Below are 26,693 nucleotides of genomic sequence, written 5' to 3'. Positions count from 1 at the left end.
ATGATCTGTGGCAGAGGTACATATTGCAAGGAGAAGGAAAGGAAGACTGGGTGTGTTTTTGCTATATGTAATCAGCCAGATCACGTATTCTAGATTACTAATCAGAAGGTTTAAAAAAGCCTTAATGAAATCCCCCAGCTTTCACAATCATAATTCTGTCATCAAATTAATTTTCCTTGGATTTTCTGGATAAAATCAACAACATACATCTGGGGACCTAATAAGACCTGCCTTTGTACTCAGACCTAATCACCAATAGCAAACAGATGAATAGCCAACAACGTTCCTGACAGAGCACACGAAAACAAGCATCAGACACTTTACAACGTGGACAACAGTTCAGGCGGTGAAGTATTTTCTGGCTAATCAGAAATACTTTTCAGATAGAGCAAGAGCTGTTGTGAATCTAAACTACTGTACTTCTGGCAATGCAAAGTTGTCCAGCAGCAAATGCACCTTCTCCCTCCTTCCTTTCAGTTCCTGCTGCTCCATCGCCAGCATTTGATGGCCCTCCTACTGCTAGTTCTGCCAGCGGCCCAGTGAGGTTATCTATACTGCTGGCAGCAGAGAGGCAGGATGGTGTAGATGCCGGTGAGATCAGGGAGGCACTAACAACAGTAGCTTGAGGCTTAAAGCACGTAGGCAAAGCTTCTGGAGGCATCGCATCTATCAGCAAAGCTCGGATATCATCAGCCTGAAAAACACAAAATCATTCAACGTGAGGTGCTGTTATACCACAGGTCACTGACCTCTGCAAAGAGTTTTTCTTCTTCTTCTTTTTTTTATTTTATTTTTTTAAAATTGATCACTCTGTTCCCCCAGTTAAAAATAAAATTGCCAATTTTTGTAACATGCGAATTGATGGTTGCAAGAACATTCTGATTCATCGCTCAGACATGTGAATTGCGTTCTCCATTTCTAAATCTGAGTAAGAAAGTTCATCTAATTTCCCTTCTGGCAGAGTGACTTCACAGGTGTTAAAGCCAGGAATAGCAATGCAGCAACTTCATCAGAAATCCTCTGCAACCTAGGCTGTGCAACGCCACCTCAATTTCTCTGTTGGTCTCAATTACTGGTCGAGCATTTTGCACTGGATCAAAATTTCAATGGAAAAACTCCACTGCTCCCATAGAATATTATAGCAATGTAATATTTGCTACAATAACCTCTTACAGTGTTTAAACAAACAAACAAACAAACAAAAAAGACAGGGGCTACAGGACAAGTATAAACTTGGCTAAAATTGGATTGCAAAATGTCTTTGTTGACTACATTAAGCCGGACCCTCATTCTTCAGGAATTTCCTCTTTGCAGGTCCTCACAGCACATGATTAAGAATACCTTCACTTTCTCACAGAGAAATCAAATAGGTTTCCTGCATCTCTCATCACAAACCAAGTTTCCCAGAGCTCAGATTATTCTGGAGGATTTACCTTGAACTCCGCCTAAATGAATCAATATCCTTTAAAAGATTCTTGCACATGAACTGGCCACAGCATCCAATTTGGTTGCAGCATCGATTCCATTAATAATGTTTAAGCTGGGACATACAAATTCACACAACCTTACTAGGCTTTCTAACCAGCTGCCACTGCCACCACTAACAAGAAAATTTTGGGTGCCAGTTTTAGGAGAGGTTTGACAGCCACCCACAAATCTTAGGATGTTGTTTTGGAGTTCTTTAAAAAAAATAATGGAGGTAATATGCAGGCACTGAACATGATCATCCTCTAAATGACCCCATTCTGCCTCATCTCATTTTCCTTCTGGGTTCAAAGAAATTATTACAAACAGTACACAGACTGACTGTCACTGGGGACATTTCAGATAGCTTTACTTCTAGCAACGAGAAAAGAGCTCCCAGGAGTGAACCTTAAGTCTCAAACCATGTTAAAGGCTCAGCTAAAGAAAACAGACTGGACCCGTGGGTAAAAGAAATCACAAACACACACATCGTGGAAATGTTCATTCCCTTCTACCTCAACACAGTGAAAACTGAGGACCACTGATGCCATGGAGGCACAGAAATCCATTTAATCTGCAGAGCAAATCAGCCAGAGTAGTCTGCAGCTAGCACTCCAAGGAGAACTTACTGTAGCCAGGTCTAGTGGTGTCTGACCCTCTTGATTCTTCATGGTTGGATCTGCTCCATGAGCTAACAGCAGAGCACAGAGCTGCGTCCTTCCTTTTTGGGCTGCTTCATGCAATGGTGTGAACGCCCACTTATCTGTTGCATTTACACACGTATTGTACTTGATCAACAACGCTGCAATATCCACGTGCTAGAAAACACAAGAACACCTTAATCAACACGATACTGATAAAACATATGGGATCAAGCAGAGGCACAGAATTACATTTGTGCTGAATCACCCAAAGTACATGCTAAGCAGGACGTGCCAGCTGCAGGATCAGACCTGATACATTATCCAGTATAACATCTACAGAATTAGCTTTCAAAACATTTGTAGAGATTTGAACTGGAAACACAAATTTATGGTGCTGCAACATTTGTGATACAACTCTAGAAGCTCTAAACACCAATGTGGGATACTGCTGAGCCACCACTTAGATGTCTGCATGCAGAGCTTTACTGAACTGTCTTTCTTGCAGGACCTTGAACCCATCCAAGGCAACACAAACTTGTCCTTTCTCCAATCATATTTTGCGAGAGAAATGTAATTGATAAAACTGAGTATGTTGTAAGGGGACAGCTGTTTTACAGGGGCTATAAAAGTAATGATCTTACAACCTCATTTTTCCTTCAATATCCACCTCTCAAGTTTCCTGTGTTGGAATAAGAAAACAGAAAACTGGAGAATATTTGCTTCCTCTCTTTGACCACTAAAATTACTTGTGGAATATAGCTTAGAAAAAAAAAAAAAAAGCAGGTAGTCAGAGTGAGTGGGTAGCAGCATGAAACATGCAACTTGTATGCAGAAGCACAAATACTTTTGCCAATGGATTTCATTCTCCCTCTCAACAGCAATTAAGTGACTCTCAGCAGCTCCAGGAAAAAGCTTGCTCTCTGAATAACTGTGGTTTGAAAAGACTGCTGACGTTATTTTTCCTGTCTTCCAGACTTTTAAAGCAATCGCCGTTCCTGTGTCTTCTCTGCCACATGACATGAAACCCTATTGAAGGACGTGCTGAATGAAGCACCAGGTGGGAGAACTGAAGAGAAAATACTTGATGAGGAAAAGGTTTAGTCTGTGAAACCTGCCAGCAATGAACGTCTGAAACCAGCACTCTTCTCCTCTCTACCTCCCATGAAAGAGATCTGAATGGGCTGATGACAGCTCAGAAGTGTGGAGCACCACAGGAAAAGCACACAGAAGAGCATCAAAACAGCCTCATTCGCTTTTCCGACAAAAAGCAAGGCAACCAAATGAGATTGGCATTATGGTTTTTTGTATGATTGTCAGCTTGAATCAATCTAATATTGCCATGTGCCAGTAAGGAACATTTTGCCTTCACTTAGGACATGTGCTTTGGTTTGCTGTGCCCTAAAAGAGCACCATCTTCGCATCAGAATGTATCTCTACATCTAAGCAATGTCCTGGGCATTTAGTACTTACGGTAGATGCAGATGAACATTATTGCTTGGTATTAGGACCCAGCAGTATAAAAGCATTCTGTATGGCATTTCTAAACCAGTATTTGGAACTTTTTGTTTTTTAGGACACTGGAAGCCCAGACTGACATAGAGAATCAATGCAAACGATGCAGGCTGTATTTTGTTGATACATTCTGCTTAGAAACAAGGTGAACACTGCGCTTCTTTTTCTTTTTTCCATGTGGCTCTCCAAAGAAAGTGAATTGTGTATCCATTAACATCACCTCTACAACATTTTGCTCTTCTTGTTCCACAGTCATGAAGAAATGGACAAAGCATATCATCAGACCATCAAAACCACTGGTTTTTGAGCTTTGTGTCCTCTCTCGAACCGTAAGCATGCTCCTGGGATCTTCTCATGCACCATCTCTGTACAACTGCTCACAATATGTTTCTTTCTCACCTCACCACAATTAACATATGTTTACAAGCAATCTATCAGGCACCTGTGCAAGTGGTACATGCACAGATGGAGAAAAGGGGGCCTGCCTCATCCAGAATGGTTTGAATCACCTATTGCAGCCCCACTGTAGTAGATATGTCCCAGGGCAACACTAATACTGCAAACTTGGTAGCTTCAACGTTGTCTGTTTTGGAAGCTGACCCTCCTTCTACCATAGATTGATAGCACCCTTGGGTTGTGCTACATGGCAGCTTCCAAGCCGTAGACTCCTAGCCTGTCCTGCTTGGCAGCAGCTCCCTGCCAGAGCCCAGCTGACTTTCATTTCCCTGCCATCACCTGGATATGATCCCCTCTTCCTTTCATACAAGTCTTTCAGTACCAACTTGAGATCTTGCCTGTTTCAGCAGTCACCCCAAATTTAACACTTCTCAATGCTTTACATCCACTTGCTTGCATAAAGGTTACCTTCTAGTGATCTTTCCAAACTGCTAAACCTGAATCTGTACTGTTTAGTTAGATCTATAGGATTGCAAACAGGGTTCGCAATAGCAGCTTAGCCCAACAAGTATTTGATGCCATCAGAGGCTGAATTTGTTCACAGCAAAACAACTGCAAAATAACCAGCTTTGAATGGTTTTTTTTTTTTATGAGTTCTCTGGTGGTCTGCTCACAATCAAAAGTACCTGTACCTACCCCATAGGATGCTGCATTATGTAGGGGTATTAATCCTCCTTTGTCCTGGGCATTAACGTCAGCACCGTGCTCAAGAAGGTATTCAGCTACTTCCAAATTGTTGTATCCAGCTGTAGAAAGGACACAAGAAAAGAAACTGAGTATTACGAGAGCTAAACTGAACTAAAATCTCCCTCCTTGGAGATCTTCAAAAGCCACCTGGACATGCTCCTGGACAACCTGCTGTAGGTGTTCCTGATTAAGCAGGGGAGTTTGAGCAGATCACTTCCAGAGGTCCGTTCCAATCTTAATCATTCTCTGATTCTGTGAAAGCTGGTAAGTCACCCACCTGCAAGATGTAGCGGAGTTGAATTTCTTCCCTGGGTGTCTCTGCAATTGATATTTTCCTGAGTACACAGCTTCTGCACTCGTGCCAGGCACCCTTTCTTGGCAGCGTCGAGCAAAGCAGCATCTCCTCGCAGCAAGTCCTGGATATCTGTGTCTCCTTCTTTCACCAAATCTAGAGGAGTGTTCCCATCTCGATTCTTTTTGGTTGGATCAGCTCCATGCTGCAAAGAGCAAAGTGGAATACTACTGTCACAGCCATGAGCAGGACATGTAAGCGTATCATTATTTTGTGGCACCAGATAGGAAGTGAGGGATTTTGCCAATCTGTCATCATGAAGTAGTAACTGCTTATGTTCATATTTATACAGTTGTATACAATAAATTCAGGAGCTAAAGCCTAATGTGTTGGTCTGCAGCACACCTGTATGAATCTCAGGTCCACAGGCAGGAACAGGAGTGCTCTGTGAGAGCTGCCAATGTCCTTCTTGCAACTGAAGCAGCTTCAGGAACACACCCTGCATGTAGTCATATCCCAATGCCATGGAAGATGCTAAAGAAAAGCTTCACATTGCAAATACCTGTTGGTATTCGCCCTGCTGGTAATACCTGCTGGTATTTTGCCTGTTGGTATCAGCCCTACCCTACTCCTTCAAACTGGTTTGCACACCTGTTTCCTCAGTGGGCTATCCCCAGCTTGTGATGTCAGGCCATGTCACTAAACACCACGCTGCTATCGAAAGGCACTTGTTTGAGATAGTAAATAGAAAAATACTCAGTTCTACACTTTCTTTTATGTAACAGCAAGGTCTTAAGCAGTTTACAGGTCCTGCAAAGCAGTAGAGAAAGTGGATTTGGCAGACTGTTGCAGCATACCTGTGCTAGTAAAACATGCAGAGCAGTCACTGATAGTCACACAGTACTGGGACATGGGGTAAGGAGGGGAACAAACATCTACAGCATATGGCATGAGTCACGTCTACGTGCAATTTTGTGGGAGGACAGCTCTCTTCTCTTTCACTGCCAGCAGCAGTGGGAAAAACAAATACAGCTAAGGCACAGGCAGCTGCTGGTGTTGTAGTTTTCTGGCTGGCTCCTTCAGAATAATCAAGCACCGTGGTCTAACCCCCACCAGCGAGTCTACCCTGTCATTTCTCACTGGTGATGCTGGCAAAGATGTGCTAATACGACCCACAGAGAATGACTGTGGATGGGGAGAGCAGAAGGAATTAACTGCCTTGTACTTACAAGGATTACAGCAATGTTCAGGGTGAAAAGGGTAAGCAGCAAGGGACAGAAAGAGACAGTACTGATTATGCACAACTCCACATTTCTAGTGCTTTTGGCAAATGAACTTTTTTTTTTTTTTGCACAAAGCCTTTAAAAAATTGCTATAGCTTCTCCCAAATTCAAACTTAGATCCCTTAATTTTAAATATATTAAGAATGAAAGTATTCAGACACTTCCCAGAATAAATACCTAAGTGAAGAGGTAATATCTTCTCAGACTCCTTCAAAGACAAGGATGCAAACAAAGGCATCATTTTAAAGCAAGGTGTTGAAAAGAAAGTCTCTCCAGAAATGTCTGTATGTTACTGTTTCAATCTTTAAGCAGAACAGGACAGAAAGAGCACAAGTCAGGAGAAGTCGGCCTGAACATCCACAGCTCAGCAGAACTGCCAGCACCGCCAGCTGGCCTGAGACACACAGCAGTAGGAGCCCTGAGTAAACTGCAGTGTAAGCATGTATCCACGAACACCCAGAGCCTTTACAAAACGGTGTCATCTTAAGGGCACATTAGTTCTTGTGCAAGAGTGATTTCTAAAAGAAAGATTTCATCATTTCTGTATTTCCTGTGGTACATTCATTCAAGACCCTTCAAGTTGAACATAAAAGATGGCCATGTTCCCAATGAAATGGTAAGAAAGCTCCAGAGACCTCCAGTGCCTATGAAGCAACACTATGCTTGGCAGGTTATGAATGCTCCTATAGCTTGAGCTAACTTTGGTGTTCAGGTGGTACTACCAGGGCCATCACTGTGCCAGCTCCACAGGTATTTCTGAATACCTTCTGGTTTCCACTGCAGATGTGTTTCATGCTGATGTGCTATCCCTCCAAATGTTTTTTGGGTAATCAAATGAAATAATTGATGAGATAGGTGAGAAACAGCGGGGCTTTGCAGCAGTAAAAGAAAACGCAGTGCAAGGGGAAGAACCTTTTATGACTACCCATATTCTTATTCATATTTTAAATGCTGAACTTCTGAGAGGAAATCACAGGGCTACACCAGGCAAGAGCATTGGTAAGAAAACCCACTCTAGAACCCTCTTTTACCATCCCAAGATAGGTTACGACCGTATGTTAAAAAATTTCTCAAATTCATGAAAACATGTTGGCATTATCTCATGTGTTTTACAGCTTCTGCTGATTATAACAAATCCATAGTACATTAATCTTCATTTCCTCCAGAAGCTTGACAGATTATACATTAACAATTTAAAATCTTTTATATGTCAAGGACCACATAAAACCCACTTTCATTTACTGCTACGTAACACACTCTTGCATAGCTATTTACAAAGTTTCGCTTAACTGCATGAACTGTCTCAGAAAGGGATGAATAGGGTAAGGGTTTGTGTATTTTTTTTAAACAAATTCATTTTTTTTTCCAGTTTGAGAGTCTTGTCACACTTTGCTAATAGCAGCAATCCATGCCAGAGCAAGTTAACGAACCTACTAGAAAAAGTAACCATGCTGATGATTCTTTGTAAGTGAACAGACATTGCACAAACTATCTGACAACTGTACAATGAAAATACTGAAAGAACCATAAGGAACTCACTGGATGTAATTAACTTTGATTCTGATCTCCAGCAAAAAAAAAAACCAACAAAATACACACACATTTGAAGACATACTTAAGAACTCCGGATCACATACTTTTAATAGCAGTTTGCAGATTTCATATTTTCCTTTTGCAGCTGCTTCATGTAGAGGAGTGAATTTCCACAGGTCTGCTACATTGACAGAAGCACCATGCCTCACTAAGAGTTCAGCCACTTCGTAGTGTCCATAAGAACAGGCATTATGCAGGGGTACTAAGCCACTAATCAAAGAGAAAGGTTTTTTTTTAATAACTACAGACAATAAAATGCAACATGCAATCATACAGAATTCCAACAGATAAAATACCCACTCCTGCTGGACAGTAATCTGCATCTTTCAGTCTCCAATTTTCATGGCTTTATTTCCTTGTTATTAAAATATCAATGAAATGAACATAATCATCCTTCTTCACATCCCATACAGGAAACTTCTAAATGCACCAATGTTGCTAGTGCTACAAGCAACTTCAATGCAAAAATAACTAGTTAATAATAAAAGCTAACTAACAGAATTAGAGAAATTACCCTGGTATTTTATGTCAGGCAATTCAAAACTAATTTATCGCCTGAAATAACTGAGAGGCTGCTTTTAAGCACAGCAAAAGCCTCTGAAATGGACAAAAGGGGGAAGAGAAGGATCAAGAATTACATTGGCCAGATACGTGCTTGACTGTGGCTTTGCCAGAAAGTTAAATGGAACGTTAATAGTCCATGGTCTCCCTACAACGAACGTCAGGAACAATGAAGAATAAGAAGAAAAAAAGAAAATTTTTCAAGAGAAAAAAACATGATGGTTGCTGAAATCTGAACCCAAATGAACAGAGGGGGTAGAAACCTCACACTAACAGGAAACACTGGAGCACATAATGGAATGAAAATGTACCCTTTATCTTTGGCATGCACATCTGCCCCATGGTGCAACAGATACTCCACCACTGATACACGGTTATATCCTGCAGCAAAGTGCAGTGGTGTTGAATGACGGCCTTCCAAATCTCTACAATTCACATTCTGAGGGCTGCAAAGTTGCTGGAAGACAAAAGAAGAAACCAACATCTACTACCGAACTAAAAATGAAACAAAACCAAAAGCAAAAAATAAAAACACACACCAAACAAAACAAAACAAAACAAAACCACACACAAAGAAACAAAATAACTAGAAAATACACAAAAAGAACTAGGCCTCATCAAATACCCTAACAGAAAATTTGGTCCATTTATTTGTATATACCATTTTATCGTATGGAAATTTCTTTCCATATAAACAAAATTAAAAATAGAGCTTCTCTAAATGTATGGCTGAAAGAACTTTTCTAACAAATAGGTCTTAAATGATGGAAGCAGTATGAAGACATTCGTAACATATTAGAAGGGTAAAAATGAATTATCAATCGCCATGTAAGTTTCTCCAGACAAGTGACCATTTCCATCTCATGCTGTCTTCATAAAACTAGAAATATTGAATTTGGCAGTCAAAAGAGCTGCTGGTGCACAAAACAGGTGCGGTTTGGATATTAATGTGTATTAATATTGATGCGTTGAAGTTCAAGGTGAGACAGTGTGCAGAATGGTCTATCTGCAGGCTGTTTTGCCCATTGATCAAGTATGAAAGATAATATCAAACCTTCCCGTGATGCTGGCATTCCATAGCATGACTGTTAATTTTCTTCTGATAAGGATGGCTTAAAACATTAAGCCTGTTACCTGCTAACTTGTTTGCTTGCCTCCTGATTGAATCACACACCTAAGGCTTGTTTCTACTAAACCGTGATTCTCAGGCTCACAGGGTCCTTATGAAGGAATTATGGCTGTATGAGTGATAATTCTCAGAGAATTCACAAGTCAGAGAAACACCTCAGCACATCTCAATGCTCAGCTTATCAGAAAAAAATATTAAGACATCTTCCTTCACATTTTTTATGATTTATCATCCACTGGGCATTACGTCCACAACCCTTGTAGCAGAGGCTTTGATGAGCCTTGCACAACAATAAAATGAAAAATTAATAGGAGTTGCTCAAACCTACCTTCACAGTTTCCAAATCTCCAGCTTTGGATGCTTCTAACAACCGATAATCCACATCAGAAGTACGCACAGGTGTACTTTCTACATACAGAAAAAGATGTTTTAGGGTTATTAAGTTATAATTATATTAACTTGTGCTCAATTTGTTCCAAACTAGGAAGATGTCTGCTGGCATTTGTACAAATACCACAGGAGTAGTGAAGTTCAAGTTCATATTGCCTAAATAGCTGAATAAGGAGCCTTTGTTTCAGTGTAAACCAGTCAGATTTAGGCTCTGGAGCTGACATCATTCTGCCGTATGGAATTTCAATGTGTTGCTAATCCCACATATGGTAAGAATGACATTTATGCATTCAAAAAACCTGTGTGTTCACTTGGACGGATTCAAAGTTTAGATGAAGTTCAAAAGCAGCTTCTCATCTACTTCAGCAAACTGCAAGAGGCCCCACTGCGCACCCAGAATTACACATACTAATTTCAGCACCTGAATTAATATCTTTCCACTCTGTACTTGCTGCGAAGCTGGTGAGGTGCCTGGAACCAACGACCAGAAATTCTCTTTAGGAAGTGGTTACGCTGTTAGAAAAAATCCCCAAACTGTTAACCCTGGGATCTTTTATAAGAGAACCATAAGCATCATACCCTCTAAATACTGATCGCATAAATACTTAGGTTGTTTTTATATCTGATGCAAGTGCCTTTATCTCACAGGACTCTGTTCCCACTCTGTAGAACACAAATAACATTCTGCTTTTGACTGCTGAAGTATGGAGTACCCAAAGGGTAGCTGATGAGAGGAAATGTTCTCATGTTTGTCAATATTTTAGTTTTCTTGGAACTTGTTATTAAAAAAAATAAAAAAAGACCTGACTTCTTTAATATTCCCCTACAGCAGCATGATATAAATCCACAAGATATTTTATCTCCATTTTGCACAAAATCTCTGAATTGAGCAGCTGTGAGTTTGTTTCCTAAAAAAGCATCACACAGAGCAACGTAGATGTGTGCCCATAATGGCAGAAGGGAGGGATGAACAAACTATATTAAGTCTCTTGTGTTGAAAAAGAAATAAGATCCACAGCTTTAAAAGAAAGGGAGAAGCTGAAGTTCAAATACTGAAGCCTTAATTTTTACCTACCGCTTAGTATCTGTTGCACTGCTTCATTTCCCATCTGTGCTGCTGTGAAGCCTTGTAAAGAGATGATGGAGGGATCAGAGCCATAATTCAGCAGGAGCCGGCAGGTTTGCAAGTGACCTGCTAAAGCAGCCCTGTGCAACGCTGTTTGACCAAGTGTGTCCAGTGCATTCATCTGAAAAATCAGCAGCAATATCAAACATTATTAGAATTAAAAGCCTGCACCTGTCCATGCCCTTAATAAGAACAGTAACAGGAACTTCTTGGCATACAAGTTTATCTGTGCTGCAACTAAATGCAACCAAATGACAAAATATATAAACACTCCAATGCAAAGACAATGTTCTGCAGATGCTTTTTTGTCTTAAAAAAAAAAACAAACAAAAAACAGGTTATTTGTTTGCACAGCTATTACAAAACACAGGATACCCAAAACCATACTTGAAATAGCGATCAAGCTCTTGACAAATTTGACAAAGATTAACCTCATGCAAAAACAACTCTCACAGAAGAAGAGAAAGAGGTAAATAATTAAGTAAACAATTCAGAGATCTTCTACCTTTAAAGATATTATCATCTGTCATCCTCAGAAGAGGAATTAACACTCACTACCAAGAATTAAAACAAAGATGTCAGATTAAGAATTCTAAGGGTGAGAGGGAGAGGGGTGGTGAAGGAAGATGTATACACAGTCAATGGTTTGTAATTTTACAGAAATATTAAGTTAAAGTGGATAGAAATCTATCCAAGATAGGAGTATATAAGCAGACAAAATGGAGTAATAATAATAGAAACCTATCTATCAAGATCTAACAGAGAATCTAAATAACTGGCAGCATTGCCATGGGCTCAGTATCAGAGAAAGGAAGAGAATAATAATTTTAAGAAGAAGGGGAAAAAATATAGAAAACCTTTCAAGAAGATGCTTTGTACCTAGCAACCATTCATGACAAACTTATATGCAGATGTCCAGCAGCTCTTTTTTCCTTTTTTTTTTTTTAATGACTATGAAATATAGAACTACTCTGTATTCTCTGCAGTAACTGAGAACCTGTTATCTGTTTCCAAGCCTACAGACTGCAGGCTGTGAACTGCATGCATAATAGACTCTGTTACTGTAAAAAACAATGTTTTTACCTTTTACCTTCTCAAAATCTTTGTGATGGCAGCAGTCAAAGGTTTTTCTAGGTTTTCTCACCTAAAATGCAGCCTGCAAATTCTACGACATTCCATGAAAACCAGTGAAAAAACAAACTGTATTTCCATGTAATTAAATCTGGGGGGAGGTAACTACATATCCAATATATATTACCTGAGAAGGGTTAACAATATATAAATACCTGCAATACAGCAATATCAAGCCATAGGAAATAACAAAGAGCTACCACATAATAAAGTGGACTGTGATTTGATATTGTCTGAAAATCTCGTATACCTCTGAACAATTCTACAGGCTGGTGAGACAGGAATTTCTTGCATCACAAACCCCTCTGACAATGAGATTGATTAGGAGGACAGTTCTGCTTTCCCCTGACCGTGCTCAACTCATGACACTCTCACGGGATTCCCCTAAAAGTTTTTTGTTTTAAATAACAACTCTTTGCTTTCATAAGTATTAAATGGATGCTGAATGTCCCAAATTCGCATTTTGTTCAGATGATGACACTCATCTGTTTTAGGACACCAGATACCTTTCATTACTGGTAAGGGCATGGAGAAGAGCAGCAGTCTAGAGAAATACAGGGCAGGATGAAATGAGAATTGTGAATTGTAGAAGTAGATCATAGCATAGACCAAGAAAGAGAAACATAATTAAAATTTTATGTGATGCTGTATTCCTGTATTAAAAATTCCCATGCTGAACAAACTGTTCAAGAACAGCAGCAAGACACCCACCCTGTACCAACTGTGACCTGGGAAACTGTTAATATTGTCTTACACAGGTCTCCTTTCACCTCCAAATAATTATCTTTGCCAACAATCAACTCTTGGGGCAGAAAAACTGCAGCCATTTGAAGACATGCCTGTTCACTTCTGGGACAAAGAGGGCTGCAGCTGACCAAGAGGAAGGCAGACACCAAACGAAGCTGTTCTTTCCCTCAGGAAAGAGAATTAGCCTTTGCAGGGCAATTTCAATGGTAGCACCTCCACTTTGAAGCAGATCTGCTCTCACCAATCATGCAGCACTTGTCTAAAATGAACCCAAGAATGTATTGCACTAAGGCTGACTGCAGCAGGATTTATTTCCAAATGAAAATCACTTTGCATATTTAAGACAACCTGACAATGAGGAGATGCCAATATAAATCTAATTCCTGAAAGAAATACAAATAGAGATCAAACTCTCCTTCCAAACTGAATAGAACCAGTGCTGTTTAATACTTTTATCAATGACATAGACAGTGGGACTGAATGCACCCTCAGCAAGTTTGAAATCTTGTAAGGAAATCATGGAATAATTTACGTTGGAAGAGACCCTTAAGACCATCAGGTCCAACCATCAAATTAATACTACCAAGTCTACCACTGAACTACGTCCCTGAGCAGCACGTTCACAATTATATTACACAGTGAGATTATTCAAAAGCATTTGATTCTGTTGCATGGGTCTACGTAGAGGACAAATATTTCCAGAGTCAGGGTCTTGAAATTTGCTACTCCAACACACAGAAATAATTATGTTATGTAAAGATCCATAAAGCTAGATCCTTCTAGCAGAGCAGAACGAAGCCATTTCTGCTACCAACATGAAGACGGACTCTACCTTCTGTCATGCAAACATAACTTTAGAGCAGCTTGTTCTCCTTTGCAGTAGATTGGTTTCAACAGTATCCTTTAGAAATACAATAAACCAAATAGCATCCATGACATTTCTGCATTTGCCCAAGATACTAATGAACTTGCATTATTGCAGGTCCTTTTTTTTAATATTATTTTTTATTTTTACAACAATCATTCTGGTTTAGAAGACTTTAATCCTTGTTTTTTGTACCACTAGAAAGCCCAATGTCTTTCTGAACATATTAATTTTCCCATGTATCTGTAAGTTCAGGCAAGGAGCTAGCTATAAGATGTACCCAACCATCCAGCAATACAACAAAACAGGATGGAAGCCACTTTTTCATTAGTTTGCCACCTTAAATCTTTTTTTTTTTTTTAAACAAAACACCACCTTCAAAGACACTGTCATGACACTTCAAGAGTCATTAAAAATGAGTAATCTGAACACCTAAAGCCTATACTCAGTTACTTGGAGAGAAGACTTAATTTTTAAATGGGGTTCCTGAATATCCTGTACTGATTTAGGATAAACACCCTTCATGGTTAATATGGGAAGCATGAGACATACAAGAAGAAAACGCAACAACTATCACAAAAACTAGAACTGTATTTAACCAATATAACGTTCCCCCTTGCCTTCTGCCACAAATTACATGCATTTAAGCATATTTACCTTTGCTCCATGTTTATGCAGAACTTCCATGACATCATTATGGGCTTTCTCAGCTGCAACATGTAAAGGTGTCATGAAACTAGACAAAAAAAAAAGATATTAGTTTTTTGCTCCTAGTATGACCGAGTCCTTTGAAAAAAGCTGAAAATTTCAGAAACCTACTCTTTGTTTTTCTCATTAACATTCGCTCCTTTCCTGAGCAATAATTCTGTAACTTGCTTCCGCTTGGGATGCACAGCAGCCACAGCACAGTGCTGCAAAAAAAGTAAATAAAAATATGATTTCAACTACACAGATGAAAAAGAGCTTTGAAATCAAAGACTTCATCTCTTAATTATTCTGCTAAACATCAGACTACAGAATTTACAAACAAAACACAACATATTTCTTCCTGAACATTTAACATACCAAATAAAATATGAGCAAGTGAATAACGCTAAATTATTCCCATCAGAAAAAAACAATTTTCATTTTACTGCTATTTGTCACCAAAAAAGCAGTAAATTCCCAAATGCATTAACAAGACATCAGGACAAGTATAGCATGCAATGCCCAAAGGAGGTTAAGGGAAAGGGCTTTAAACATCTTAGCCTTCTTCAGAGGGATACCAAAGGGTTCCATTAAGATTCTACTGCTTTATTTTATCAAGCCTATGAAAATTGTTTCTTCTTCCATTTCAGTGTGTACTGAACATACTCAACCTAAGAGCAAGACTGTTATGCAGCCAGTTGCAAATTATGTAACAATTATGCAATAAATCTCTTGGAATAGTTCCATATAATGAATATAAGAATATGGAAAAAAGCCCTATATGGAACATATAAGAATATGTTCCATACAGAGCTTTTCAACCCCAGCAAAAACTTAACTGGTCAACAATAAAATAGACTAATGGGGGGAAAAAAGCAGAAGAGAAGTGAAACATCTGGCCAGAAGGTTTGCTCTGGCCAGAAGGTTTCTGTGATCTACTAGGAAAAAAAAAAAAAAAAAAAAAAAAAAGTGCTAAAAATTATATGGTGTTATTTCTGTAATGGTGAAATATTTTTAATATATAAAGTGTTTGATGGCAAATCCTCCATCTCAGATGATGAATACATTTTCATAATGTAGAAATAAACCCACTCAACTAGCACTACCATCACATTTATCATAAAAGACGACGATTATCTCTGTAATCTCACCAGTGCAGTCTCATGTGACTGTGGCTGCTTAAAATTGATGATCTCCAAAGCAAGTGTCTTTTTCACTTTGGCTAGATCTGCCTCTCTTGCTGCTTGCAGTAAAGAATGTCCTTTGAATTCATCTATTGGGGAAAGAGATGCATTGAATATTCAGTAACAGGTTACCTTTACAGATGTTACTTGAGAAAGATACCTATAACCAATTAAGAGGTAATAAGAATATTTCTGTACATCTTCAGATAGTGACTTACCTGGCATGCATAGTAACATGAAAAGAACATGGTTTCCTGAAACCAAAAGGGTATTCCAAAGAAGCAGTGCAGTGATTCCCTGAGTAAAATTCTTATTTTGTCTCCCTCTTATCCCCCACCCACTTCATATTAAATGTATATGTGAGCTCTCAATTATCTATGTATGTGTTCAAGCAAATGCACAGCTACTGCAGGCTTTTTTTCTGCAGAAAAAAATAAAAGCATTACAGTTGTTTTTTTCAAAACGTTACTGTATTTACAATTATAAGTAATTGTAAAGTTCAGTCTTTACCTTGAATTATAAGTAATTCAAGGTAAAGACTGAATGTATTGTTTCAATACAACCGTTAAACTATTGGTGTTAAAGAAAGTTAGCCAGCTAAGCATTTGAAGCCAGTCTGCTCCGAAGATTTTGATAGTAGTTATATCTTTGCAAATGCAGAGAGGTAATTTTGTGATTTTCTGTGCCACACCTTAATCATTTCAGGAACTACTCCATTTTAGTTAAAAAGCATTTTCAACTTGAAAAAGATGAAAAGTGTTTACCATAAAATGTACAAACGTGAGATAGGCTATCAAGGATGAGGTCTGAACTTGGGAATGAGAAACAAGAAGATGGATAAGCCCACCCCCATCCAGAAACTAAAAATACAGAAATCAAACAAAGTTTAAATATATTTTTGCTTTTTAGTTTAAAAAATGGTAAATTAACTTGCTTAAAGCCAGAAGCACAATGTCCTAGGCCAGCCTGGAACAGAGCAGAGAAGTAGCTGGAAAATATTAACCCCTTCCTCTTCTGTCCTAGAGGAAAGCTTTCTGCTGCACGTTTTCATTTCGGTGTTACCACCTTCACAGAATAGTGCCAAACAACAACCTGTGATTTTGAGCAGTGCAAGATCACATTCTTAGTCTGCCAGGGGATTCTGTTATATTCAACAGACAAAACCACAAGCATACAATTGAAGCGATGTATAATCGAGTTCAGAATTTATACTTTGGGAAGATGTTTTCTGCAACTTCATTATGTTTTGTTTCTGTACTTGTCTCATTGAATTATCTTTACGGTTTATAACAACGAGAAAACAAACCCCCAAAAGAGGGCAAATAAAGGCAGACAAATTTCAATTGGAGCTGAGGCATTTTTTTTGTAAACAGCATTAGGACTGCAAACACTACAAAAAAAATGGTGCTGGAATCTCCATCTCCTCAAGCTTGCACATCAAGATTATACGTCTTCTAGAAGTCATTCTAACTATTCACAGGTTCCTACAAGCCTGTTCACGTAGAGGCTCCTATGTGACTTGATTAGACTTTTAGAGCATAAAAATCCGCCACAGTTATTGATTCAGCAGCGCCTCCTTGCCTTACACATTTTAAATCTGAAAAAAAAAGTAGACATCATCATGAACAGCCTATTAGAGTTATCTACTTATTTAAAGTGAGGAGCACATCTGTATTTCTTCTGCTGCTCTGCATCTATCCATGTTTTATGAAGAAGCTGCCTTGAAAGCAAAGCATCCCTTTATATTAACCAACAACTGTTTTAAGTCTGAAAACACTCACAGGTCAGCCTCTCCCTCAGTTCAGGTGTTGGAGCCATGTCGACTGCACTCTTGCCATGGCAGTTGACTAATGTGGGATCCGCACCATGACTCAGCAAGAGGGAACAGACTTCTACACGGTTCTTGGAAGCAGCCTCATGCAAGGGTGTAAATTGCCAGAGGTCCATAGCGTTAACACAGGCACCATGCTAGAACAGGAAAAAAAGCCTTTTATTAGTAGGAAATCACCCTCAACAACAACAAAAAAGCACATGAATTGTCATTTCATTATAAAAACCAGTTTTGTTCTTTCACATATGAATGCACACACAAAAATGAATTATAAAAATATCTATACATATTAAAAAAAAACATGAATCCTCAACAAAATGGGAATTTCTATACCAACTAACTTTTAAATACAGCAGATTTTTCCAGAGGGGGGAAAAATAAATTAAAAAAAATAAAAAAAGAAACTCTACTATCTCTCTAAAGAAATTAGGTAGGGAAAAAACACACAGATCTGAAGTCGTAGGCTTCTGAAATTACATACAGGATGTTTGAAATCTGATACTAAAGAAAAGAGTCTTCCTTTTCAACTCTGGTATGAACAGTCCACCTAACACATCTGAATTTAAAGTAATTACTTTCCATCCTTCTGCTTACCTTAAGTAGCAGCTCTGTAACCTCGTAGTGTCCATATGAGCATGCATTGTGAAGAGGCACAAGACCACTGTATGAAAGAAGGCAAGTGACAGATTTATTCAAGCAGCATTGCTGATTATTTTCACTTTACTGGGAGGTGAACAGAAAACAAAAGAAAACCTCATCATTAATCTTTAAAAATTAAGATTCAAAAACTACCAGAAAAATCTTGCATTCCCAAACAACACATTATTTGTGAGTTGCATTAAAGCATTTTTTCCTAGCAGGCCACAGATGTTTAATCTACCAATAAGATTAGCATTAATTGCCTTTGAAATGATCTTTCTTGAAGCCACTAAGGGGGGAAAAACTCCCATTCCACATTCAATTTGCTTAGTGGAAGTCAGTGCTCTGTTTCTGCCTAAATGTGCACTCCTGTTTATATAAAATGCTGTGTGGAAGTCAGAACCCTTCAGATAATACTAACCTAACTCCTGGGTATATTATAAAAATGTACAAATATCTGTAGACAGCAGACAAATTGCTGCTCCAAACTGCGGGATGACCTGATTTCACTGCATTTTTTCCAGTCAAATTATAAGATGATCTATGTATTTTTTATAGTTACACTGCAGGAGGTCATACGAAAAAATGATACTAGTGAAGAAAATGACAAGGATGACGTTCCAAGCACAAGATATATAATAAAAGAGCCACATACTCGAAATGAAGATGCGAAGGGGGCAATTATTACAGAGAACTAAATAATTTTAATTCAAGCCAAATGAGCTAGGCTAGTTACGGCTTAAAAAATCAGAATGTTTAATACACTGAAAACAATAATTAACCCACCATTTATGAAAAATATTGTGTATGTTCCCCAGAATGGCAAAATTAGCAAAAAGAGCATTGGGAAAGTGCGTACTAGACTAATTTGCTTACTTATAAATTTTGAAAACAAAAAAATGATCAAAACCAAACCAAACCAACAACCAAAAAAAAAAGAAAAAAACACCAAATCACGTGATGCCACTGAAAAGGAGAAAGAGAGAGCTCACTGGGCTGTTGCACAAACCTTAGAGTGTTTGAATTGTTTACACGTTCAATACAAAGGACGCGTACAGTTTTTCTTTTCCTTTATTCTTCTCCCCTACTTGAGCTCTATCTAACTACTTTTCACACGGCAATACTTTCCAAGTAGATCATTCCAACCACATTAAAACATCTACACTGGAATTTTCTACCAAGTGACACTTAGATTTCTTAACGTGTGAAATGCCTAGAATTCACCTAACAATTTTGGATTGTATTCCATGCAGCTTTGCTGTGGTTTTGTGACTTACGTAATGTGTTATGATGTATGTCACAATTCTGATCAAAAAAAGCCACTCAGGGTGAATGTACAGTCAACAGTGCTACAATCAGTACTTCAATCTTCAAGAGTTTAAGTATGCTTATGACTGACTGGTTTGGGAAAAAAAAAAAAAAAGGAAAAAAAAAGCTAAGATCTTAATTTAAAATCTCCTTTAAAACTAGAAAAGGAAATGCCTCAAGTCTGTTGATGGCTAGAGAGCACTGCCATTAATACCTCACCTCTATAAACTCTGATATGCATGTCTTTAACCAGGAGCCCGATGTCTATGTTAGAAGCAAGCTTTCCTATGAGACCATTGTAAGAATTCACCTTAGAATACAGAAATGTGCAGCTAACAACGTGTAACACATAGTTTGAGATTTCTGAATGCTGCACAATTTTTGTTGTAATCTACTTGACTAACATGCTGGCTGCAAAAAAATGCAATAGTTTAGCTTCTACTGTATCTTTTTTTTTTTTTGGCTACGTCAATCAAGGCAGGTCTCCAAGGGCCTCTAGTTGTGAGCCTCTGAGCTTGATGTTACTTGCAATTACATCCATACACATGCAATAAGGTAACAAAATTACAGAGAATTTTTACAATGCACTTTTCATTAATCTCATGCATCTTTTCCCTACCCCCTCTCCTAAAATAATGGTGGAATTCCATGATTTCACAGGGAAGACTGTGCATGGAAACAAGGAATAAGGATTGTAAAAAAATTAAAGGTGTAGAAGAAAACTTAAAACAAGTGCAGTCATGATTAAGCTGTTACTGGGACTGTAACAAAAGTTTACTTATCATTAAACACATTCATATTGTTGAAGCAGATGTCACATTCTTAACCAACTCTTTGAGATTATGCTGCAACATCGAGCAAAGAAATAATTTCTCATCTTGATTAACAGAAAAGCAGTGCTGCAAAGAGATAATAAATCAATTCATTTTACATACCCTTTGTCCTTTGCATGAACATCTGCACCGTGCTGAAGCAGCAGTTGGACTATTCGTACTCTGTTATAGCCTGCTGCTAGGTGTAAAGGCGTTGACTGCAAAGGAAAACAAAACAAGATGAAGAACAGGAGACACAAATATTTCTGCACTTCACTTCCTACCATTTCATACTCTGTTTCTCTTACATATTTGATCAGGGCTGGTTACACTTTCCTTCTGCAATTAGCCATGTCAAGAAATACAAAGCACACGCACACTCCTCCTGTTGTCAAACCAAACCCCTTCCTGGAGGTGGGGAAGAATCTATGGATTGCTTAAGACAATAGCAAATTTATCAGATTAAGTTATTTAAGATGATAGCCCAACTTTGCTCCTTTTTTTCTTTAACCCTATGTGTTTGGTTTTTATTATTTTTCAACGCTATAAGTTATTTATACCTTTTTTCAAACAGTTTCACGAACAAATTTATGCAGTTCAGGCTGCATACTCACAGGTTACAAAACCGCCTGTATGCAAGTCTTGTTGCAGTAAGCGCACAAGAATCAGACTGCAGAACAAAACTAATGCCCTTACGCCCTAGCAGGAATGTTTGTCTTCAGCTCTGCACCACGCAAGTGTAAGTACCTTGTTGGTGTTCTGTGCTATGCTATAATAAGACACGCACAGAGCAAACTGCATGCAGTTTGCAGTTTCCTGCAGAACACATCCTCAGCAGTAATGCCCTAATGGCATACCTAGTGACAAAAGAATAATAACTAGCGCCTTTCTCCATAGCTAATTAGTATTAGCAACAGTAATAAAAATGAAAAAGGAAAATTCCGCTCAAAGTTCAGTTATTTTAAAAGCTTTTTTAAACAAAGCAGATTTTGTGTGCTGTCTCCCTCTGAAGGAACTTATTTCTTCCATGACTGGCTGATAGTTTGCTCCTTCCCAAGGCTGAGAAGCAGAGGAGTTTGAAGGGATCTGTGTTGCTATTTATTCTGTGCCACACAACAAACCATGCGCTGCTATCCCAGTAAAACCCCGTACCTAAAAAAGCTTGAATACACAGCAAGACTTACGTACCTCACAGTATTAAGCCAAGTACAGCTTTACTGCAGGCATTAAGACCTCATTATACAGTACTGCAGGTGAGACATCACATTCTTGCTATTATTAAGGTTTAAAAAAAAAATCAAGACAAACAGTCTCATCTGTAAGCAGTAAGTGTTATATATTCATAAATGGAATAGATTTCCAGGAATTAATACCCATTTATTAAGGCCATTACTAGGAATAGACTGAATTACGTTTCACTCGAGTCTCAACACACAGTTTATTATTATAGTCTGGAGCTACTTTGTCCCAGAAACACTACCTACGTGGGCACCTACCAGCTGTCCTGCGTGCAAAGCGATGACACGGGCTGCACTGTCAAAACCAGCCAAATCTTTAAGTCAATTTGTATTTGTTAGGATCTATTATTCTCTTCCAGAAAGGCTTCTATTACTGCATTAACAATTTGGGATGGTCCAAAAGGTATTAAGTTCTTTCAAATCTGCCCCTGCTATAAAACAGCTGGCTCCTGCACATCATAAATACCAATGAAAACGTGGATAAAGGTTACGCCACTGTCGACATTAGAAAAATACTTCGGGTGCTATTTATTTTGACAATTGCCTTGGTTTGGCTACTAAGTCTGGTTTGCCAACGGAATTAATAACTCAGAAAATCTGAAAATGATCTGAAATGGACTGCTGAGAAGTCAGTCTCTTGAAAGGTCTGATCGCCAAAAGAAAACAGAGAAAATGCTAAATCTTGGAAGGAGATGCAGACCACTGCAGGATCCTTTAACCTCCCCAGGATTAAAGTAGCTGCATCCAGTCTTATCTGCACACTACTTCTGAAACAACGCTGGCAGACCTGCAAGATGCTGCTTTACTCGCATTGAGCGTTATTAACAAGGATGTTCTCAATGAGGATGTGTCAGCTCCGGTATCTTGTTGAGTGATTAAAATTTAAAGATAAAACATGACTGAAGCTGGAACCGTGCATTTTGCATTTCTAGGATCATTAGACCTACTTTTACAAAATAACTTCCTTAGAGAAAAACGCCAGAACATTTTTTGCTTGTAGCTGGAAGACTAACAACACAAGCAAAGCAAAGCAATGACATCCCAAATCTTCTGGCAACTTACACCCCTGCCTTTCGGAAACGCAAGCTACTTCCTTCTCCCCGAGCAATGTCACGCAGGCACCACGGTCTCATCAATAAACCATGTCTCCCCCAGCACACCAGGAATGATTTAGCTGCAGCCAAACTCCTGATGTTTGGCTTGCTTGCCTTCCATGAAGCTGTGTGCCATGCTGCAGCCGCCTCTCCAACAAAGAGCTAACTAACACTCCCTTCACTCTTAACTGGAGGTGGGGCTGAAACCTCTTCCAGTCAATTTAAGAAACACTGTTGAAGTCAGCGCTGTAGTCAGGTCTAGTGGATCAAAATCCACCAGCCTCTCTTGACAGTTGCTCTTTAGGTTGGTTTGCAGGCTCATAAAAACGTTGCACTTCCATAGGCTTCAGGAAGGAGGATGCACCTACCTTAGTCATTTTTAAGGACTTTTCCTTTCTCATGAGAAAGAAAATTCATTGATATCATATTTAATATATATTATGTTTAATAAAGATTTAGTAATTTTAAATACGAATCCAGTGCTACCAGCTTGCTTACTTAACCACAGGAATTGAGTACCTAAAACCTAACGTCATGCTATGTGAACTAGGCATCAGATGGGGATCACTCGTCCTCCCCACCCCAAAAGTGAATGACGTTCATAAAGAGACTGGTGTTTAAAATCAGGGCACTTTTTCTGGAGCACTAGAAAAATAGGAACTAGTTATCACTACTAGTATTACTGTATACTGCACCTGTAAGGTATATCAACCCAATAATTAATATTAAGGAAAGAGACTTAATTGAGCTATCAATTAACCCCTCCTCCCATGCCTTGCAGTGCTTGGCAAGAGACTTCCCAACAAGAATCCCTAGCGGGCATTTACCTTCTAAGACTCATGTTCACAATTACCAAGCCAATCACATTGTCTTGTAATTAAAAAGAGAGCAAATCTACTTTTATCAAGTCAAATAAGACTCTCATGGAAGATGCTCGCATTATTTGAAATTTTTATGGCATCTGTAATTGAGTGCAGGTACCGTGCATTTCAAATAAGATCCCTGTATGCAAAATAGCAAACACAGGCAGCCTGTATACCTACAACTTATATTAAAGCTTTTTTTTTTTTTTTTTTTTTCCCTGCAGGCTTTTTGAACATGTGTTGTAAAGGCACTTCTAGATTTGAGCAACGTACATACAACAGTTTGATATTCTCATTGAGCCTTCGGTGTTTTCACACCGTTTTGTTGCCTACAGCTGATTTAAGGGCCTTATGGTCAAGGTCAGCTACCTTTGGACTTGCTGTCCCCCCTGTATCAAACAGAAGGGGCACCAAGCGGCTGTCAGATCTGCAGGCTGCTGAGTTATTTCTACTACAATCAGGACGTTGGTTTCAACAAATTATCCACAGGCAACCTGGGAGCGCTGGCTCTAAGCGCCACCCATATCCCTACCTGTCATGCTAAGGAGTCTTCAGGAGCTCTTAGAGATGGTGACGTGCCCACAGCCTCAGAACAAAACACGCATTTTCAGCTTCAGGGTAATTTTGGATTGCCAATTTTATGGGTAACTTAAAGCTGAAGGATTTTACGTAAGGTTCTTACATCGTGTATTACCTGCTTGTTCAATAACAGCTGCCAGAGCTGCTGTAAGAGCTAATAATGCCTGTTCCTGCCTGCTCTTGGTCTCTGTCACTAGAATCTCTACATTACGTTACCTGATAACAATCTTAATAAGCGTGTTCCTCTCATTCCCAAGTTGTCATCCTGAAGGCTATTAAAATCAACAAACAAGAATCTGCTTATATACGTCTTGCCCTGCATCTGATTTACAATAAGATGGAGTGATTTAAAATTATCATCGCTTAATTTCATCTTCTATGAGAAAAGCGTTTTCACTATAAAAAGGCAATACCATCTATCAGATGTCCCCAAGACCAGCTCTGGTCTTGGCATATAATGGCTGTACCCATGTTCAGAAGGTCCCCAAATGGGCGTTCACCAGTAAGGGTGGTTCTGGACAGACAAACAAGCACAACTTTGGTGATATACCCTCCGATTAGATACCTAAGGACAAGCATGTGTTTACTGACAACTCTTTTTTAACACCCTCCTGACAAAAGGCATCCAAAAAAAAAAAAAAAAGAGAAGAGGGGGAAGGAGGAATCAAATAGCGATCACCATAAGCTTTATAGGACTTTCTTACCTTGTCTCTAATCTATCTTCAGGTTTGGTAACTTGGAAAAGGCAGGCATGTAGCAAATCCCCATTAAACTTCTATCAAACACAACGCCGCTATTCAGATCAGACTGCATGGCCAGCAAAGAGCAGCAGCAATAAAAATAATATTTCTAGCTTTTGCAGTTTGTCTTACGAGCTCCCTCAAAATGGTGCTTCACCTCCTCTGAACTGGGAGATGGGTAGAAAGGTTTCTAATCGCAGGCTGCACCTTTGTTTCACAGTCTGCATGAAGCTGACTGCTCTGAAAGATGCCCTGAGGCCTGGCAGGATGACTGCCTGAATCAGGCACACTAAGCAAAAACCTTCGTGGCAGGCAAACAACTCTCTCTCTTCGCTGGGTTAGAATTTACCATGTATTCGTTCTTTAAAGTCACCACAGTCTGCATCTGCTTCATGCTAATATCTCAGAGACTTTTCTAAAATGAACTGCATCAATCACGGGTGTGTATCAGGAACATATTCTGGATGCAAGCGAAATACCTCCTGTCACTAATTTCCAATCTGATTAATGGGATGAGAAAACAAGTTGCAACAACATCACACTCTAGAAGAGACGTTCCTGAGCTCTTCCAGGATGGCAATGATTGGGGGTTTTCCTTATGGTAAAACGCTCTTCCACACTAGGTACTATGGGAATAAAAAGTCCTTAACCTCAGCAAGAGAACGATGCTCTTGTTGAGCAAGGAAGGATGTGTGCTTCTGTTTACCAGCCACGTGGCATGTGAGCTTCAGCCATCCAACGTGTCAGATTGTGCAGCTTCCCTGGTCATTTTACGGTGGTACCATGTTCCTCAACGTTGTGGCTGACAGTTAAGTCCTTAAGGACATAGATATAGATGCTGCTCCGGGAAAACAAGTTATGTCAGCCTGCCAACTACAGATAAGCTAGCTACAATGAGTTTAAACTCTGGAGATAAGAAAGCACAAAAATGAAGAAATTAAACTACTTTTATGGTTTTTTTTGAAAAAGGATTAAGGAAGACATTTCTCACTCAACTGTGTTTCCAGTGGTAATTTAACTGCTTCATCTTCACAACACAAGCAGTAGTACTAGACCGTTGAACAGAACAGATTTCATACAGTAAAATTCAGAATACCATTATGTTGAAAATTGTACAAGACCACACGAAAATGAACTGAATGGCTCATCAGTTCAGAACCTGCAAGTCCCATACTATCTTAATTTAACTCTCCCTTTCTGGCATCTAATTTTCTCTTTGAAAAACAATGATCCACCACTTTGAGCCGACAGAAGAACAAAGAAAGACGTCCACGTTATAAAGAGCTTATTTTCTGAAACAATACCTTCAGAAATGTATTCAGGTACCACTTGGGCAGGGGTACAAAGCCTAGAGGAGGACAGGTATTATGAATGGCATGCCTTGTAGAGTGCGTATCAGCTACAAAGCACTGCTTTGTGGATCACAGATTCAGAAAACATTCCTCTACATACTCTGGAATGTTATTTTCAGATTAGTGCTGGACACTTCCAGGCCACGTAAATATTGATAAAGTGGATTAAGAAATAGCAACACGCAACAAAAGTGCAACAGAAATATTTTTTATTAATCTCTAGTGAGTATTTAAGTATGCTCCTATTTAAATATGTTCCTTCTCAGAGGGCTGTAACCTCCAAACTACCGATTCCTTAATGTTTCTGTAGTAGATCTGACCTTGGAGGGACAATACAACAAGTTTCTGTCCGTATCTCTGAACTTCGTGGCTTTGTGACAAGACTTGGCATTAGTTCTATGCAGTAACATGGATGCGGTGTTGTACTGTAGGTTTGGAAAAGTACTGACAAGTAAGGGGCGTATTTAAGAGCTTTTTCAATCACAG

General features: G+C 39.0%; 1 protein-coding gene across 2 annotated transcripts in view; it reads right to left on the bottom strand.

Annotated features, from left to right (window-relative positions):
- TNKS (tankyrase) overlaps positions 1 to 26,693 on the bottom strand; it is a 100,886-nt gene that overhangs the window by 13,607 nt on the left and 60,586 nt on the right. The window contains exons 6-19 of one of the 2 annotated variants that reach the window (XM_072037055.1): positions 20,465 to 20,559; positions 18,177 to 18,243; positions 17,533 to 17,719; positions 15,719 to 15,840; positions 14,700 to 14,791; positions 14,538 to 14,616; positions 11,087 to 11,258; positions 9,950 to 10,029; positions 8,804 to 8,949; positions 7,976 to 8,141; positions 5,041 to 5,260; positions 4,713 to 4,822; positions 2,094 to 2,282; positions 421 to 694 (exon numbers count right to left, since the gene is read on the bottom strand). In XM_072037055.1, the coding sequence (XP_071893156.1) occupies positions 421 to 694; positions 2,094 to 2,282; positions 4,713 to 4,822; positions 5,041 to 5,260; positions 7,976 to 8,141; positions 8,804 to 8,949; positions 9,950 to 10,029; positions 11,087 to 11,258; positions 14,538 to 14,616; positions 14,700 to 14,791; positions 15,719 to 15,840; positions 17,533 to 17,719; positions 18,177 to 18,243; positions 20,465 to 20,559 (1,999 nt within the window). The remainder of the gene's footprint in view (positions 1 to 420; positions 695 to 2,093; positions 2,283 to 4,712; positions 4,823 to 5,040; positions 5,261 to 7,975; positions 8,142 to 8,803; positions 8,950 to 9,949; positions 10,030 to 11,086; positions 11,259 to 14,537; positions 14,617 to 14,699; positions 14,792 to 15,718; positions 15,841 to 17,532; positions 17,720 to 18,176; positions 18,244 to 20,464; positions 20,560 to 26,693) is intronic. The other variant, XM_027455879.3, reaches the window with a different exon arrangement.

Source organism: Anas platyrhynchos, chromosome 4 (assembly GCF_047663525.1).
Source record: "Anas platyrhynchos isolate ZD024472 breed Pekin duck chromosome 4, IASCAAS_PekinDuck_T2T, whole genome shotgun sequence".
Classification (NCBI taxonomy): domain Eukaryota; kingdom Metazoa; phylum Chordata; class Aves; order Anseriformes; family Anatidae; genus Anas; species Anas platyrhynchos.
Note: the sequence above shows the minus strand (reverse complement) of the source record. Positions and strands in the feature narration are given on the sequence as shown.